A 17,931-nucleotide genomic window follows, 5' to 3' on the forward strand; every position below is an offset into this window, starting at 1 on the left:
GTTTTTTGATGTGTTGTACTGCCTGTTGCATATGGTGAACTTGGATGGAATGCACAATGTTATTTTGGTGTTCTGAATCCAGCGGGTTTTAGCTGTGCTTCTGAACATTTGTAATACCGACCTACTCTGGAAACAGCATAAAGTCACTACAATCTCTTCTTTAGATTTAATTCCTAAAGAAAAGGTCATCTTTGCATTCAGACAGGATTTAGAAAGCCTAAATGTATTTTCTTCATCTCAGCCAGTCTACTATCATCAATGGCCAGCTGCTCTTTAACATCTCTGTTGTCTTGAGTGCAAGAATCTGGTGATTCCATCTCACAGCATTCATATTCTTCCAGAAGCAACACCTTGCATTTAGTTCTTGTTTCATAAGCAGAATTTTTTCTTTCCAGTTGTACTGGTGGTAGTTGTAGACCATAATGTTGTCTCTGTCCGCACACAGTCCTAGTTACTTCAGAAAAAAACATTCTGTCTATAGAATGTAAATCAAAGTGTTGGGAAAATTCAGTATTGCAGGAACAAGAATTTTTAGAAGTAAGAAAACAGCTTCAACAGAAAAATGATGGGCATTTTAGCAGTACTGTTAAAAAATAAAACAGAAACAAGTGCCAAGCTTCTTGTGCTGCTGGACAATGTAAGGTTAAGTAACAATTTAGAATCTGTGTAATTTGAAATATGCTGTGAGAAGAGATCTTTTCTTTAAGAAAATACTGTTTTCACATCTTTGGTTACTTTCAGAATAGTACAGTACTGGAAAAGGATAATTTCCTGGGCATAAGGCTCAAACAGAGAAGTGTGGTTTTGGCCTTATTTTCACAAGAATTTGCATGTTTGCAGGCATAAAATGTACATAAAAAAAACTATTGTAATCCCAAATTTGGAAAGGATTTTCTGTGATCAAATATTCAGTAAATCAGATCTACAGCTGGGAGAATAACTATTCACCTTATTGTTTCACAAGTGGTAGTTAAAGTTTCAGGAAAGACCTGCTTTAACATGCATATAGTTAAGTCTAATCTCAGAACTCCTGTTTTTGCTATAGTAGAAAACATTAGGAGCAAAAGGCATAGAGTGAAAAATTTAATGATAATATGATAAGGAGTGTGCCAGGAAACAACAGATTTCCAGTTGTGTTGGTACATTTCTGTGAGCAGCAGCATTTTTAACCACAATGTGCTCAATAGAGAGGAAAATATGTAGTACAGAGGGCAGACATGCATATAATTTAAAGTTACTTTTTTCCTTCTGAAAAAAGGGTGAGAAGATGTCACTTGCCAAACACATGCGTTTTCTCTAGATGAATCTGCCTCTCACTGAACTACCAAGCTACTCTTTTCTTTATCTGTTTTTATCTATCCTTTTATATTCTTATCTTTTAAATTTTTTTTTGTTTTACATTACTCCTTATTTGCATGTATTAATCTCATACAAATACTACACATTATAAACAGTGATTTCTTTGAAATTTAAGCTGCATCTTAATTCTGTGGGGTTGTTTTTTTCTTTTCCTAAGCAGAGAGAGACAGTTCATTGTAAGACTTAAGTTTGTCTGCTGACACAGTCAGTGACTACCTGAGAAAGGCTGAAGTCATCCGTCTCCCCCCTCCTGCTAGGCTCCTGAGTGAGGGTATCAAAGACACAGCTTCAGATTTAAAGAGTTCAGTTCAAAATCTGGCTTCATTCTTACAGGAGAAACTGGCAATCTGAACAGCCTGAAGCTGCTCACACTGCACTCCCCTCGATCTGATTCAGAATTCTTTTAATTGTGCTAACAAGAAGAGAAACTCTCCTTTCACTGCAGTGAAATAACAATGCAGTTATGCACTGAGTGGCCACTATTTTACAATGAGGCTGGTGAGCTACCTACAGATGAACTTAACTGTAGATAAATTCTGCTAGCCTTGTTTAATTCTTTGTGATAAATATTAGAAAAATTCTCATATAAAAATAGGATTTATAGAGAAATACTCAAAGAGTTGCCACAGATGATTTGTGTCCCATGGAGATGTCAGAATATTCTTGGTCTAGTAACTTTTCAAAAATACATATAAAAACTAAAATATAAAGTTATTTATTATTACATGAAGGAAAAGAGAGCACATATTAATGTCTAACACTAAAAAAAAATCCAACCAATTTTGTGAATCTTACTAATAGAAGGGAACATTATTCCATTAAGAGAGATATCAGTTCGGAAAGTATTAAAGATGGGGGGAGACTGGCCTTTCCAACACCAGTCTTTAATATCTAAGACTACCTGAGTTTTCACCACTCACAATATCATTGTCTTCATTCATATAATATAGATAGAGAACAGGAAAACAGATGCAATCAAAATGCTTGCAGGAATGTTATCAGCTCCTTACAGAGCTCACACCAAAATCCACTCTCCTTGTTTAGCAAATGTTTGTACTAAGGTACATGTAATTCCTCAAGCCAGACAAAATCAAGACCAACATCAAACAGTATCATTTCCATCTCTATTGGTCTGTATCTGGAGTGCTCTTTACAGGCCTGGAAAAAAGGTGCTGAAGTTCTTGTTACAATTATACACATTATGGATTGCCTAATTGAAGACAAGCATGATTATTACGCTAGTACAAAGTCCAAACTCTCTTAGGTGATTTCCAGGAGTTGTATAGTATTTTAATAGTAGAAATATTTTCTGAGTAGACATCTGTATCTTTGTGTTTGTTTGTACAACAACTTTGCTTTTAGCTAGTTTTATCTGGGAAAGTAATGAATTCCACAAGGATGTGTAACCTGATCTAGACAGGTTTCTGCTGTGCATACTCACGTGCGGCGGAAGGCAGCTCGAATGTCCAAGTCTCCACTTACAGGTGCTTCTGATGTGACAAAAAGTAATGAAGGAAAATGGGAAAGCAAGCCAACAAAATGCAAAAATATGCTGCTATTTCTAAAGCTATTTGCTTTGCTGATACTTTTAGAAATAAGTTCTTATATTGTTAATTGTGATTAATTGCATATTGAAAGATTAACTCATCATCTTTAATCATGTAGCCTTCACTAATTAGCTTTCAACACCCAGTGGTTTTTTTGATAACTTATTTCTGTCTCATGTTTCATAACAACCTGGAGCCTGATGGACTATCTTATCTCTTGCTTGTCAATTCTCCTGGTGCAAAAATTTAATTTCAATAGTGTCTTCAAAGAGTATTTAAACCCTAATGAGAATATGACTGGACATCAACTGAATACTATTATTAATAATAAATTATAATTTATCCTCTGACAGCAGAGGTAAATTCCTGGAACTATGTAGAGAGGTATAGAAACTTAATTGAGGATGTTGTATAAAGAGAATTTGATTACATTATTGGTATAAATTGGGGTGCTGCTGCTGCTGGGAGAAAAACTGTTCTCAGTTGCTTCTCCTAGGTCTTATGAGTTCCTATCTAGTGAAACTACAAAAATTAACACTGCTGATCAAGTAACATAATAAACTTTTATCTTTACATTAGGTTCACTGGTAGCTGAACACAAGTTAATGTTGCAGCCCCTTCAACAGAATTGCTGAAACTAGAAATGGTCCAAACATTCAGCTCTTTCAGGCAGTCCATGCTTATACTATTTTACTTAAACTTTTCCACACTCAAGGAAAATTTATGTTGAAATGTACTTCCTTTTCAATTTTTATAAACTTTTCAGTATAGCACTTGTGAGGGTGGCACCATGCATTAAGCAAAATGAGTCATCTGCTCTTAAAGCAATTTTATCTCACAAGGTGCTTCTGTATGAGTTGAATTTATTTATATCAGGAGGAAAAAGGAATTGACAATAGTGTCATAAAATATCCATTTTTTCATACTGAACTTTTGCCAAAATAAGAATTAATTTATCTTCTATTCTAGTGGAATTAAACGTCATGAAAGAATGAATCTGAAGCCAGAATAAAGCCAGAGAAAAGGTGGGCAGTTTTGTATCCTTGTGTGTGCTTTCTTTAAGAGCATCACAGTTCTGACTAGAGTGACAACTAAGTGGTATTTCTAATGATCCCAATCCCATTCTCCTCTCTAGATCTTCAGGTCTATACTTCAGGTCTATGATTGTCTAGTAACCATTATGTACCAGAAAGAATTGTTGGTGGACAGGAAAAAAATACAGGGGCAGGAAGAGAAAAAAAAAAAAAATTAGATGGAATGAATTCACCTTACCATTGACTGTCAGGCTGAAATTAGAGCTATCAAATTTGTCCTTGGTAGACACCTCACATCTGTACCCTCCTGCAAAAGTCATGTTTGCTTCTATGATTTCCATTTCAAAAGTGTACACCTAGAAGAGACACCAATGATACAATAATTAAGCTAGAAAATGAAATGGTGAAAGAGAAGGAATATATGGAGAGAAATACACAAAGGATGAATTATGTCTTTGTGTCTTTTTAGAACTAAGAATCTTGTGAGTGTCCAACTCATTACTGTAACAAAAAATTACCTATAATCCCCAATTCAGTAGAAACAGCTGAAGACTGCTGTCAGTACAGGTATTCCTGAGGATACAAAGGTGCATTAGCAAACTATGCTGGGACATACACTAATTGCATGTGCATTGGAAACGGAAATAAAGATTTCACCAAGCAGTTCTAGCCTCTTCCCAGAACGTATGCAGAACATGCCAGAATTCAGCGAAAGGAGTGGCTAATGTGAACGAGCCTGTCCAGTTCCATCCAGGAGAGGGTGGTAGTGGTTCATGTTCCACAGAAGAAACAAAGTCGTGGTACGGACTCGTGTTCCTGCTCAGGTACCTTTGGACAAATTTCTGGTAAAAAATGGGTCTTACTCAGCTACTTAAAGCAGTCTAGACAATCCAAGAGAGCAATGAATTCCAGCACTAATAGCAGAATGACTGACCTGTTAGGACCAAGATAGACTATGCTTAAATAGCTGTCTGATTGTTTTCTCTTAAATATACCAAGTTTCTTGAGAGGAAGATGAAGGGAATCCTGCAGTAGAAAGTGCAAAATTACTCCTCCAGTCCTCCAGATGTTTTCTCATTTCACCATAGATAAAGTATGAAAAAGTCTGTATGTAGAGCTTGTCTCTTGTCTGTGTGGTCAAAACACAGACTTGTGTGGATAAGTATAGCCTTGTGTGTTGCTTTGGGTACCTTAACATCAAAACAGTCCTGTTTCAGTTTATATTTTCCTCAGATTAAAGATTAGTACCTAGAAGACTGAGAACCCTATTCTGCCAATTGTACCTTGGTATTTCGATCATAACTGTCATGTAGCTGGAGATGTTTCCCCACTTTGCTTCCCAGGTCCATCCACTTTCCTTTGAACCATTTCACTGACGGCTTCTTCAGCAGGCTCTCACCTGCAACTTTGGCAGTGAATGTGATGTTTCCACCTTGCAGGAGAAGTAGATTAAAGTAAGATTATCAGTTATGTTTATCTGTTGTATCCCTGCTGTCACCCTGTACTTGAAGAACTAATAGTCAAGCAACAGGTACAGTATACAAACTTCACTTGACTAACATGCACTCACCAACAGTAACTTCTCCATCCTGTGGTCGTGCCACAAAGAGCCCAATGGGGTCCAGAGGTTCTTCTGGTTGTGTTTCAGCAGATGAAACTGAAATAAACATCATAATTACTATTTAGATTTTTTTTTTTGCATCAAACTATATAGTGAACTAGTTAATTAATTTAAAAGTTTCTCAGTAGATTTCTTCTGCCTCTGAGATTCTTTGTTCTTTATGATCTGCTTTCATCTACTGTCTTTATCTCACACTAAGGAGTCCCTGTGGATGTTCTTCCATTCTGCTAACAAACCAGACATTATGTCAATGTTAATTCTCTATTACCTTCTGTGTTTTGGCTCCTTTCTGCTGGTGGAGCAGGTGACTCTGAGGCAGCTGGGGCTGGAACAGCTTCTGCAGGAGTGACTACTGTCTCACTCTTTTCTGGAAATGAATGTAAGCCAAGATTAAAGAAAGTCTATTTCCTCTTTCTTTTTGAAGAAATTTTGCAAAAGAACAGCCTTTAATATATTTTAGGAAATGCAGAGAAATTAGCTGTTGTTTCCTAGAGCTTAGAGGATGTGTTGAAAGCAGAAGGGGCCCACTGAAGCTGGATGATGAGGCTTTTTCTTTTGCTGAGCTCAGAAAGTATTGATGCCTGGTTTTTAAAATTCTGTAGTCTTGATGTGTAGAAACTCATCAGGTGATGAATAATGCTATTATTTGTTGCAAATGTCAATAAACTAAAGTAACTATTGTCAGTTTCTAAACAGAAAAGGTAATGAAAAATGATGTAATTATTATATTTGTAAACAGTTTTCTTATTCATGAGATTTTATTTAACGATGCTGTTGAAATGTAATGTTACAAAGGCTATTGTTGTGTGCAGCTTGGAAAAAGCTCTAGATACTGCTAGTAAACAATATGGACAAAGTATTTTAAAAATCCATCTGTAATGTCTTCCCCTGGCTTATGGAAGTTTGTATCCTCTCAATTAAACCATGACCTCAGAGACAAATTTAGGCAAATGCATTTGGCACAATGCAGAAGACAGAATTGTCTGAAAATGGAGTAGGAGTGAGCAACTGGAGCAGATGGAGGGAGGTAGAATTTCTTGAAACAGATCAGTTGCAGCAAGGTATTTTTTCTCTGTAGGTAGTGGAGCCACTTCCAAATAATAATGGGCAATCCAGTTACTCTGTAACATTACATACTCTACTCCACTATACTCCATAGCATTACTTGCAAGTTTTCTGCCTATATCAGCCTCTACATAGAACTAACCTGAAAGACAATAAGGAAAATATAATGAGTACAATATGGACCAGGATGAGCTAGTCAGCAGGACCATATTTCTGCATGCTCTGACAGCTGACAAGTTGTCCTAATCCATACCAGGATTTCCCTTTACACATAATCTGTCATGTCCTGTCTTTGCATATGGAACAGGACATCTTGAATCACGTTAAACACTCCTCCATTTCTTTTCAGCTGACCAGAAGGTCTCACAAGGTCTCATCATGTTGCTAGAACAAACAGTGATAGCAAAGAAAAGGAAGTGATATAAACAATGTGAGTTTGAGGCTTTTCACCAAGTTGAAAAGCAAAAAGTCAAATACAGAGAAGTGGTAAATGGATACAATTTTAGAGCGGAAAAGGGATCTGGAAGGTCAAAATGTATCAAAAAATTAGTGATTTCATCTATCCTAAGCATCTTCAGATGCTATTTCACGAGAAAATTCCAGGGAATTTGACCCATTATATTTATTCCCAGGAAAAGCCTGGGAAAGTTTTTGAAACTGGTCTTTTAATGTGTACAAAGGTATTAGTAATACATCCACTGTAGCAGGCAGAGGCCCTGCAAGGCCTCCATGGCGGTCACTCGCCTAAGATAAGAAATGCAGAGTCATGATGAGTGGAACAGAGCTACCCCTCTTCCTCCCTCAGACCCCTGTAATCTCTCTGTAAGGCTATAGGTCGTATTCTTCTCAACCCTGGCCACTGGACAATTTCCAACACCCCATAACCCTATATAAATTCCCATTTCTGCCCAGTTCGGCAGAAGAGCTGTCACTGGAAACCTTTGCAGGAGCTGCAATAAAAGACACCGCTGCGGAACTCCACACAGCCTTCTCCTCTCTCCATCCCTGCGTCTGCCGAGGCACTTTGCGAGCACAGAGCTGAAATCACTAAGAGCTGAATTCACCAGAGCTGAAATCACTCCAGAGTTGCTCGCCAAGTCACTTGCAGCTGGGAGCTAGCCCGAGGGCCCAGACAGGCTGAGCTGATAAAGCACAGCGCTATCCAGGACACCTACGGCAGCGGCTGTGCGGGGGGCTGGACAGACCCCTGGGACCCCAAGCCACCATAATACACAAAAAATACAAAGGTTACTCTTCATATTCAAGCCCCTCTTGAAATATGCATTTTTTGGTAGCAGGAGATTTTGGGACAATTTTGATGAATGCATGGACTTCTAGAAACATTACAGTAAAACTTGTGTTTTGTCAATTTTTACAATTTTGTATTTAAATTAAATTATTATAAAAAAAATCTAGTCCTAAGATTAGGCATCTTAGTTTAGGTCAGGTTGAGAGTTAGATTAGCTTTGCTTTGCTTTTCAGTAGTTAAGTGTAAAAGCTTGACAGAGTTCTAAAGATATACATTGATATTTCCCCTATGATCTCTTCTCGGTGGACTTCTGACACCTGGAAAGAAATGTCTTAGCCACTGGAAATGTATTCCTCAGCTTAATATGAATTAGCAGCTTCAAATAATTGGGCAAAACAGATGTATTGCTGGTAGAGAAATTTTACAGTGTTATAATAGGCTAATTTCCATGGGTTTTATCTGTGAAGGTTGCATGTGGGACTGGAAATACTGATTAAACAAGAATTGTATAGGAAATTATGTACCTGGTTCCTTGACCTTGAGTTCAAATTTGACCTTGGAACTTCCAGCTATTACAGCATATGTCACATCATCTTCTTTTCCTACATTATTGATTGTCAGTGAATGCTTGTTGCCTTCTGTCTTGATGACATATTTTTCACTTTCAGTAATTTCTGTGCCAGCTCGCTGCCATTTCACCTTGATGCCAGATTTTTCTGTCTCTGCTTCAAACACAGCTGTGTTTCCGGCTGTCACCTCTGTTGTCTTTGGCTTCTTGGTAAATGCAGAAACTAAAAAAAGAGAGAGGACTCACTAAAATCTGTTTTGCAGTTGTGGCATATCTGGTGTAGTCAGCTGTTGTGGCTGCAGCAGCTGTCTCCTTTCTCTCCCATCTGCCCATGCAAGTTATAAATTACAACATTTTCCACAGAGAAGTTGTGGAATTGTCTTTGAGTTTATCAAGTTCTGTGTCTCACTGAGCTGTCATATCTCCTCCACGTTGTCATGAAATAAAGTGGAATGGATAGCAAGATCACGTCACTTTCTGTCTTCCTCTTTCTTTTTCCCCACATTGAGCTCTGATTTTTCATAAGTGAATGTTTTGGTCTATGGCAAGTCAGCATGCAATATATTCTTACGTATCTAGCTGTCTACATTAATTTGCCATGCACTTTCATATAGAATTATTAATTTTGTCCTAACAGCTGCTTAGTACAGTTGTTACAGAGGATCAGGATCTGTTCTTTCACAACACTGCAGTTTGTGCAGTAACCTGTGCCCTAATACACCACAAGGAATTAATGGTTCATCTTTAGTCCTTCTGTTTTGACTGATCAAGGCTTTAGTGGAAAGGAATTCACATTCCTATGATGACCCTTGTAATTCCATTCCAGCTAAAATGATATCAATTGTTTGTATTCAGAAGTTTACTTCAGCATTAAAAGTTGAAGTACTTGCCTACATGGCACTCAACAACAATTAGTTTTCTAATTACTTTCAAGGTGTTGATTAAAATATTTCCTCAATGTGTCAAGAAATACTTAGGAATCTTATAAGGAGAATTAATGACATTATTTGTATATAGGCTGAACAAGCGTAAGCCAAATGATGTTTTAATTCATATGCAATCGAACTACCACAGCAGAGAGGAAACTGTAAACAAGCAAAGTATCATAATTTTGATCCATGAGTATCTTAATCTCCCTCAAGATCAGGTTTTAGTAAAGTAACTTGTTTTACTAATTTCTTCAACCTGATTTATTTATTTATTTCTATTCCTTAATCCTTATTTTGATTCAAGTTTTTCATTTCATGCTCATGTTTTTTGTCTTAATGAAATCTGTTATCATTTGCTAATTGCCATGAGCTATGTTCATGTGTAAAAATACCAGCAATTAACATTCTGATTCATACACTGCATGGTTTTTCATGCATCATTCTGTCATCTTTCTATTGACTCACCCCTGTATAACTACATTTTTATAAAATACTAGTAATTTCATCACATCTAATTTTATCAGTCACCTCTGTGACAAATTGCCTATGGCTCTACTCCTCTGGCAGCCACAAGAACTCTTCCAAACAACACAAAAATGGTTATAATTAGCTTTCAACGTTTAGTTCTGCTTTATAAAAATGAAAGGAACATGGCATGAAAATGTTTTGAAAGAAAAAGCTTATATTCATATTCAAACAAGTGCTTTAGTTCATGTAAATGGTATATTATTAATAATACCATCTATTCTTTTTATAAAATCTCTATTTGTGTGGCATGTCTTCAAACTGCATAATTTAGTTGACCTTAGTGGAATTACATCTGCAAAGATTTCATCTGATGGCCTTTGGTCTTTAGTCATAACACAATTCATGCTTCTTGCATTGTTTTGCTAGGATTCTAACCTTCTTAAGCAGCAGTTAAAATATGAACTACACTTTTAGAATTTAGTAAAGATTGAATTTTGCTTTTCTTCATTATATAAAACCCCAAATTATATTTTTTCAATTTCTTCCCCCCCACATTTTATATTTCTGATGAAAACATAATTTTAGTTTTCAATGAGCCTAGAAAAGCCTTGACTTACTTCCTATTTTATTCTTCTGCATGCTTTCCTTCCCTGTTAAAAGTGTGGAAAATTTCCCCTGGGAGTGGAATGTTCCTGCATACTTGTAATTGAGGTTTTTTTCTAATCTGGTGCAGTAGTTCTTTTAAAATATAGTGCTTTGTAGAAGATAGGACTATGTACTCTAGTGTCCTACAGTGGGCTGCCTGTTACCAGCTGCACACCTTTTGATACCGTACTGCCCTTCCGTAAATAACACAGCAGGGCAGGGTGTGCACTGATGCAGTGTTTCCTGAATAATTGCAGGAGAGTTGCTGTACACAGCAGGCTGGGCATGCAGGATTCAAAACACCTGTAAAGGTGGCCAGGCTGCTGCACAGTGGGGAGACAGGTCAGTTCTGGCACCCACTCCAGCTGGCTCCTTTCCCTACGATTCTACAGACAAAGCAGCAAAGAGGCATGTTTTCAGTCTTTGAGTGCTATTATCATCATCACTCTTCTATTTAAGCACAAAAGAATCTATAAATATATTAATTACCTAACAGCAAAGTGATTTGTAAAGGTTCCAGCCTACAGTGTCAGGGTTTCATGACACGCATACTTGGAAGTAATTCTGTGATCTGCTGCACACCCTGTAAAGTGATTAGGCTTCTTACATTTGCTTTGTAGATGACTCAACAAGAACAAAATTTTTGGTGAGAACACAGTGAGAAATCTCTACCCCTACATAAGATTTCTGGCTTTAGGAAATGTAAACACATGAAGAAGTTTATAAGTAATGCTCCTTATATTTCCTCCCCTCCCCCCTTTCCTGCCAAAAGACTCACTTTAGTTCCAACTTAAAATGATTGTGAATAGTTCTGGTAAGCACAGTATTGGAAAAGTCCAAAATCTCCCATGAGAACAAAGGCCTGCAAGAACAGTTGTTGGGTACCCACTTTTTCACTGGTAAAGGAGACTTGAGTTTTAATTGAGTTTTTTTTCCAGTACTTGAGATTCAGTCAGGGGAAGTGTTCAGAGTGGCTTCTCTCTATCCAGCTGTATTCTCTTTCATCTTTCACTGCTCTTTTTGCAAAGGAAAACTAAAGATGTAGGGCTGGAGATTTTACAGGAAATTACTTTGCTGCAGAAGAGAGACTGTTGAACAAGCATGTGAAGAGAATACAGTATTTTTCCCTTTTGGGGAAAAAAAGGGCTGCTCAGCAGGATGAAGAGTTCAGTTATTCCCCACCCCTTCATTACTGCTGCTACTTCAAGTAACGTGTAAATCCAAGCTGACCAGAGGTTTTCTTTTTCTCATGCAGTTATACCAATCCAATTCAGGTATTTCCTCATTAGGAATACTCCTAAACAGCACTGCCTAAGACTTCTGGTCTGTCCTGAGAACCACACTTCTGCCTGCTTTTGTCAGAAACACATTCCCCATCTGACTCTCACTTCAGTGTTTGGCTTCTACCCAGGTATACCTCTCTGAGTTCTATATATACATCCCATACTCTTGAATATGACCACCACCATGAGGCTGTGGAAAACCAGTGACTGTGACACCTCTTGTGTGATGTTGTGTCAGCCACTGACAGATCTCAGATGCTGTCCTGTGTTTATCCAGGCTCTAGGTGCCCATGCAGTTAGGATCCATAGGGCTGGGGCACCTGATGTCCTCTGCTGCCCACTGTGTTAACTCTCTGATTCCTGGGATGCTCTTACCCAGCCAGCACAGGGGGAGAGAGAAGTGACATTAGTAGTAGCATACCATGGCACTTCCGGAGAGAGAGCAGAGAGCCATGTGAGTTACCAGTGCTGATGAAGACAGAAAGTGTTGTCAGTGCTCTGTGTGCTTAGTGGGGATGGAGTTGGTGTTGCTTTGGGGATTTAATGGAGGGAGAGAAGAGGGATGTGAAGCTAATAAAAGAAAATGAGCTAGGGTCACTTTGTACTAACCCATTTTTCAACACTTCACCTCTCATAACCCAGGCCTTCCTTATCACTTCTAGCTTCCATAATGCAAACACAATCACATAACTTCTGAGTAACATAAACCAGCAAATTTTACCCCAGGCAGAAGAGGAAACAGTTGTATGTGGTCTGCAGTTATCTTGAAGAAATGTTTTGGTGTTTAAGGCTGCAGCTACCAGAGCTTGCATCTTCTAAAACTCTGGAAACGCCTGAAAATGTACACATCAGCCATAACACTATATATGTTACACAAGTTACAGCTTAATTGGTCAGTAATAAAAACCTCTGTTTGGAGATCTGTGATCAGATTGCATTTTGAAAATTTATTAGTAAGTCTTTCAATCAGGAGGATGAAGAAAAATAAAATACATTTTCTTTGGGCCAAATTAAACTAGAATGAAATAATTCAGTTCTAAAACTAATTTTCTGTAGTAGTCACCTAAATAAAATAACAAAACTAGTATTCTGCCTCATTCTGCTGCCATTTATTAAATCTTCATACTAGCACCTTCAAGCTTTCTCCTTTACTTTCTGACCTGCTTTGAAGCAATGTCCTTCTAACATCCATCATCAAACAAGTTTAGTATTATGATTCAAGTCTTTTTCATACTCTCCTATGCAAACCCCAAGACATGGCTAAGCTACTACAGGGTTTCTATCTATTGTACTAATAATTGTTTCCTTTACTCTCTTGTTGAAGTATCTATTTACTGGGCTTTTGTTTTATGAGTGTTTTGAGGCAGAGACTGTTTTCCTGCTGTTTTTGTACAGCATTAAATTGTTAGTAGGCAGCTGCTAAGTTGTATCTCTAAAAAGAATGAAAATTAGTATTAGAAGCTAGAAGAGCAATTCATATGTTATTACTGTCAGAAAAAGTGGAGGTAAGGTGTATAATAAAATAACGTTCAAATTACCAAAATAATTTCATTTACTATCAACATTCCCTAAATAAACTGGCTTAGAGTCACAAGCATCAGTTGAAAACCTATTCCTGAAATACTGGAATTTCAAAGTATGTGTGAACTATGTGAAATGAAAGTGAGCAAGAAATGTGTTTTCTACAGGAGTGATTTTAACTACATAGAGTGGTAGAGGAGAATTTGTGTTAGATGACATTTTCAGATGATATTTATGCCTTTCTGAAATAAAACCTGTTAAAGGTATACATTTTTGAGGAAAATCTAATGTATCTGGTTGAATGCAGATGCTAGAAACTACAGCAGAAATTTGTGATGAGTGAAATTAGACAAAATAATCACAGCTCAGTTATCTTACTGCACATTTTCTGTATTTGGTGTTAAAATATGTATTGGTCAATATATTTTAATAATATCACAAAAGCAGTAGCTTTTGTAATTATTTAATTTGTTAAGACTTCATGTTGAAAATTGATCTTTGCTTACACTTGGTGTCTAGTTTTGCTTCTATATAATTTGCTTTTCCATTGAGTTAAAAGCCAAACTGAGGATAAGCAGAGTTCAGTAATGGAGCTTGTAAATTCCTTTCTGAGGAACTATATAAAGATGCTGCACATTCCTCAGTCAGGACCTAAGTGGCTTCTTGCAATTACAAGCTTAATCATTCCATGATCCAAAAGCTATTGAAAGACTCAATCTTATCATTCCTTGCCTACTTCAGCAGCTGAGATTGCAAATTCCTGCAACATGAGCAACAGGCAACGAATAGTTTCACTAATCAGTCACCTCTCTCTCTGCAGCCATCACACTTTCTGGAAAAGGGGAATAGTAATGTTCAGCTTGGTTTGAATCTTAACTTACAAAAGAGGAAACAATGTCTGTATGAATTTAGAGTTTTTTCTACATTCTTGTGGTCCATAGAAGTTTGCAGTACTTTGTTGTGCTAGGTGCTTGCAAATGTGAAAGAATTATCTCATATTCAGACTAAAATTCTGCAGTTTACTTTTCATTATGCAACATTATTATTATCTCAATATATTGAATGTTATTATTATTGAAGTTATTTGTAAATACTTGACAAAATTTCCTAATCAGAACTGCAAAATCTAGACTCCCCAGTCTATAAAATATGTGAGTAAAAGCTGACTGATTTTCAGAGAAGGTGAGGAATATAGACTTCTCCTTTTCCAGCTATAATAATGCACACACATCCCATTAAGTCCATTTATCCACTAAATTTGGTGTTTAAAAAATTAACCATTTAATCCTAATGTCATAAAATATTGTTAGGGAAATGGTTGGGGTTTTTTTAACATTTCTGAATTTTCAGAACAAAAAAAAAAAAACGATCAAAATTTCCGAATAGTGAACTTTTGAACAAAGATAAACTACGAAATGTTTAAATCAAAGGGAGAAGAACATAAAGTTTCTGCAACAGAATCCTGCAAAAAGTGGTGCTTTTCAAAGTTTGATTGTTTGCTCTGACACTAAACTCTTACAGGTCTTATACATTCTGTTGCTCTTGTGGATGGTGTAGATTTTCTAGAATGCTAAGACAATTCTTTTGGCATTCTTGAATTAAGTAGGGGAGTGCTTTATCCTGAAGTATTTTAGTTGGGCAGTTGAAAGTGAAAGAATATCTGTTGGAAAATCTACTTCACCACAACATTTTAAGTTTAATGGTTTATTCAATGATTTTTGGTTTTTTGGTGGGATTTTTGGGGGGTTTTGGTGGGTGTTTTTTTTTGTTGTTGTTGTTTATTTCGTTTTTTGGGTGTGTTTTGGTGGTTGTTGTTTGTTTCATTTTACATGTTAAAAGCCCTGTAAAAACAGCAGATACAAGCAGAATATTTCTGATCATTCTTTGACATGAAGAATTTTCTTTTGCCTCTACACCAGATGCACAAATTTCAGTAATACAGACTAGGGACTTCTTTGGACTCTTCAGTAATCTAACTATATGGTGTGTGAAAGACAGGAATTGTGATTTATCCAAGTATGAATTGCCCAATGGTTATTTGGCCCTCCTGAGATGGTGCTCAGCATTATCCCATCTTGAAATGGCTTGAGTTGTATAAACAACATGAAATAGAAAACCAATGGGATTAGTGTCTCCTGGGAGACTGAGAAGATCCTCTCTAAAAGTTGTGGGGCATGTGACTGGTTCTGTCTCGGTCAGAGTGAGTAACAAGAGCTTTTCCTCCCCCTGCTGTGATAATCCCAGTGTTTGGTCTGGTTTGTTCATAAGAACTGTGTAGGACTAGTGATGTTAGACACCTGTTAGATTCCTCTGGAGAAATAAGTTGGAATAGAATTACTCTTCACCATTAGCCAGCAAAAGTGGGCATCTTCACAAACAGAGACATTGCCTCTCACCCACAGAGAATGAAAATGTTAATTAAAAGGCAGTTAAACAATTAGAAATCAGGAGTCATAATGCCAAGGTGTCACTGTCAAGTTTTGCCTACTCTATTGTATTTATTTTTGTCTGCATTCACAACAACGAGACATTTCAATAAAACTTAAAAATCATATGATTTAAAAGCAGAATATGAGTATGATTTTCTCATTTTTGGAGTGATTACGAACCTTTGAGCTTATATTTTCACATTTATGTGTACAATTACAGAATCTAATATGTATTTCTTTTTTATATACAAATCTACTTGCATTAGAAATGGTAGCCTTATGAACATGAAATGATGTTATATTTGTAATACAATGGAAGGATTGCTGACACCACTGTTGCTTTAGGGTTATCATACAGAGGGAACACAAAGAATCTTGTTGGAGTTAACCATGCTTTGGTGCTTTGCAGGTTGTAATGGGGGAGTCTCTGGGTGTGTAATGGGTCTGCCTCTGGCAGTGGCTGATTTCAAATATTTTGGTCAAATGAAGGTCCTTAGCAAGTTCTTTTGTTATTGTGACCATAGGAGATTGTCTCACTGGCCAAACTGAGAGGAGACCAATGCCTGCTCAGGCCTTTGCAAAGCACAAAGGCCATTATTAATAAATCTTCACAGCTGTCACTGGCTAACTCTGGAAACTGCACATTATTAAAAAGGTGTGCACTTTGTACTGTACATTCAGGTAGTGGTGATTCTGGGTGTGCACTGGCATCAATGAAGTGACAGCTCTAAAGTGGAGAATCCCAGATTTAGTACAAGTTTCTCCAGGCCTGACTATTGAATATGTTCACACTTGGCAAACAATCATTAGTTCAGATTTTGTCAGCTTTTTTTTCCAAACTTGTGGATGCAAAGTACTCCTGAGGTGTCTTCCTCTGCAGGTGTCCTGAAGTTAAGTGCCTCTTCCTTTTCTTCCCAGGCTCTCTTCCTCCTCAAAACACTAGATCCATTGCACCTTGCGCCCTATTCTAGGCCTCCTCTATGTGGGCAGCATCTGAGTGATTCCTTATTTGAAGATTTTTAATTAAAACATTCATAAATCTGAAATACTTTCCTGGCATTTTTCTATGTGGCTCTGTGACCTTGGCTTCCTGAAAAGGGCTAGTTATCTTCTGGCTCAGGGGGAAAGGATGAAGGAGGGAAAAGAAATTACATGTATTCTTCACAGTACAAGGCAACAGCCTTTTTTGCTAGAGTCCTATTCTCAGTGGTTGAAAGAAATAGAAAGAATAAACTCTGACCAGGTACTGTTTGCTTTCATTTTCACAGAGATGTCATTCACAATAAATACCATTAAATTTTGGCAATAATACTTCTACAAATTGTCAGGGGAAAAAAACCCCAAACCCAAAATAAAAGCAGGAGAGGTTTATACTATTTAACTGTTCAAGAGATACACTACAAGCCTTTATTTTTTTTTTTTTTTGGAGTCCTAAAGGTGACTAGGAAAGGAAATGAGAAATTAAAAGCATCTGAGAATTAAATGCGTTTCACCTCTATTTTTTCCTCATCCAAAGTCTCTTGAGAAAATTCTGTGGCTGAGGGTTATCAAAACAGTTAGTGATTTCTCCTCAAGATCACTCAATCTCTCTTACATTTATAACTTAATAAAATAAAATTTCCTTTTCCTGTCTATTTATTTTTTCCTTTGAGATATGCCATTTCTCCAGAACACATAATCTACTCACATTTTTCCTGTCAAGCTGTTCTTAGTTTTGTCTGTCAGTTATGATCCTTACCTGTTTTCTTTACAGGCTCTGGCATCTTCACTTTGTTTCTGGTGGAGCTCCCAGCTGCATCTAGAAAGCAGGGTATGAGTCACACAGGAATGTGACTGCAGGGCTTTTGAGACCCCTAAAGAACCACTGGATGGAAGCCCCCATCCTGCTCCTCCCCCTTGATCCCCCCCGTTGTCGACTACGGCACCTTATCAGCAGCAGGACACACTTGACAGGCGACATCAGCTGGGCTAAATATAGCCAGGTTCCAGGAGCCAGGGAGCTCAGGCCACCCAAGAGTGGCTACCACTGATCTGTTGGTATAAACCAGAGCACAGTGTGATGCTGCACATGTGTGCAGTGCATTTTCTAGCTCCAGGCATGTGTTGCATGAAGAATTCCAACACTGCCATGTTTATAGGACATGCAGCAAACTAGATCTGATAGTTACATCTCCTGTGTGCTGGCTCCTGCTTACTCTAAGTGTGCACTTGCT

At 37.4% G+C, this 17,931-nt stretch overlaps 1 protein-coding gene across 1 annotated transcript in view; it reads right to left on the reverse strand.

Moving 5' to 3' along the window:
• MYBPC3 (myosin binding protein C3) overlaps positions 1-17,481 on the reverse strand; it is a 61,270-nt gene extending 43,789 nt beyond the window's left edge. Inside the window, exons 1-8 of the mRNA XM_053945335.1 lie at positions 17,457-17,481; positions 8,400-8,666; positions 5,830-5,928; positions 5,511-5,597; positions 5,224-5,372; positions 4,179-4,296; positions 2,801-2,849; positions 1,576-1,620 (exon numbers count right to left, since the gene is read on the reverse strand). Of these exons, the coding sequence (XP_053801310.1) occupies positions 1,576-1,620; positions 2,801-2,849; positions 4,179-4,296; positions 5,224-5,372; positions 5,511-5,597; positions 5,830-5,928; positions 8,400-8,666; positions 17,457-17,481 (839 nt within the window). The remainder of the gene's footprint in view (positions 1-1,575; positions 1,621-2,800; positions 2,850-4,178; positions 4,297-5,223; positions 5,373-5,510; positions 5,598-5,829; positions 5,929-8,399; positions 8,667-17,456) is intronic.
• Between the last annotated feature and the right edge of the window lie 450 nt (positions 17,482-17,931).

This window comes from Vidua chalybeata, chromosome 6 (genome assembly GCF_026979565.1).
Source record: "Vidua chalybeata isolate OUT-0048 chromosome 6, bVidCha1 merged haplotype, whole genome shotgun sequence".
Classification (NCBI taxonomy): Eukaryota; Metazoa; Chordata; class Aves; order Passeriformes; family Viduidae; genus Vidua; species Vidua chalybeata.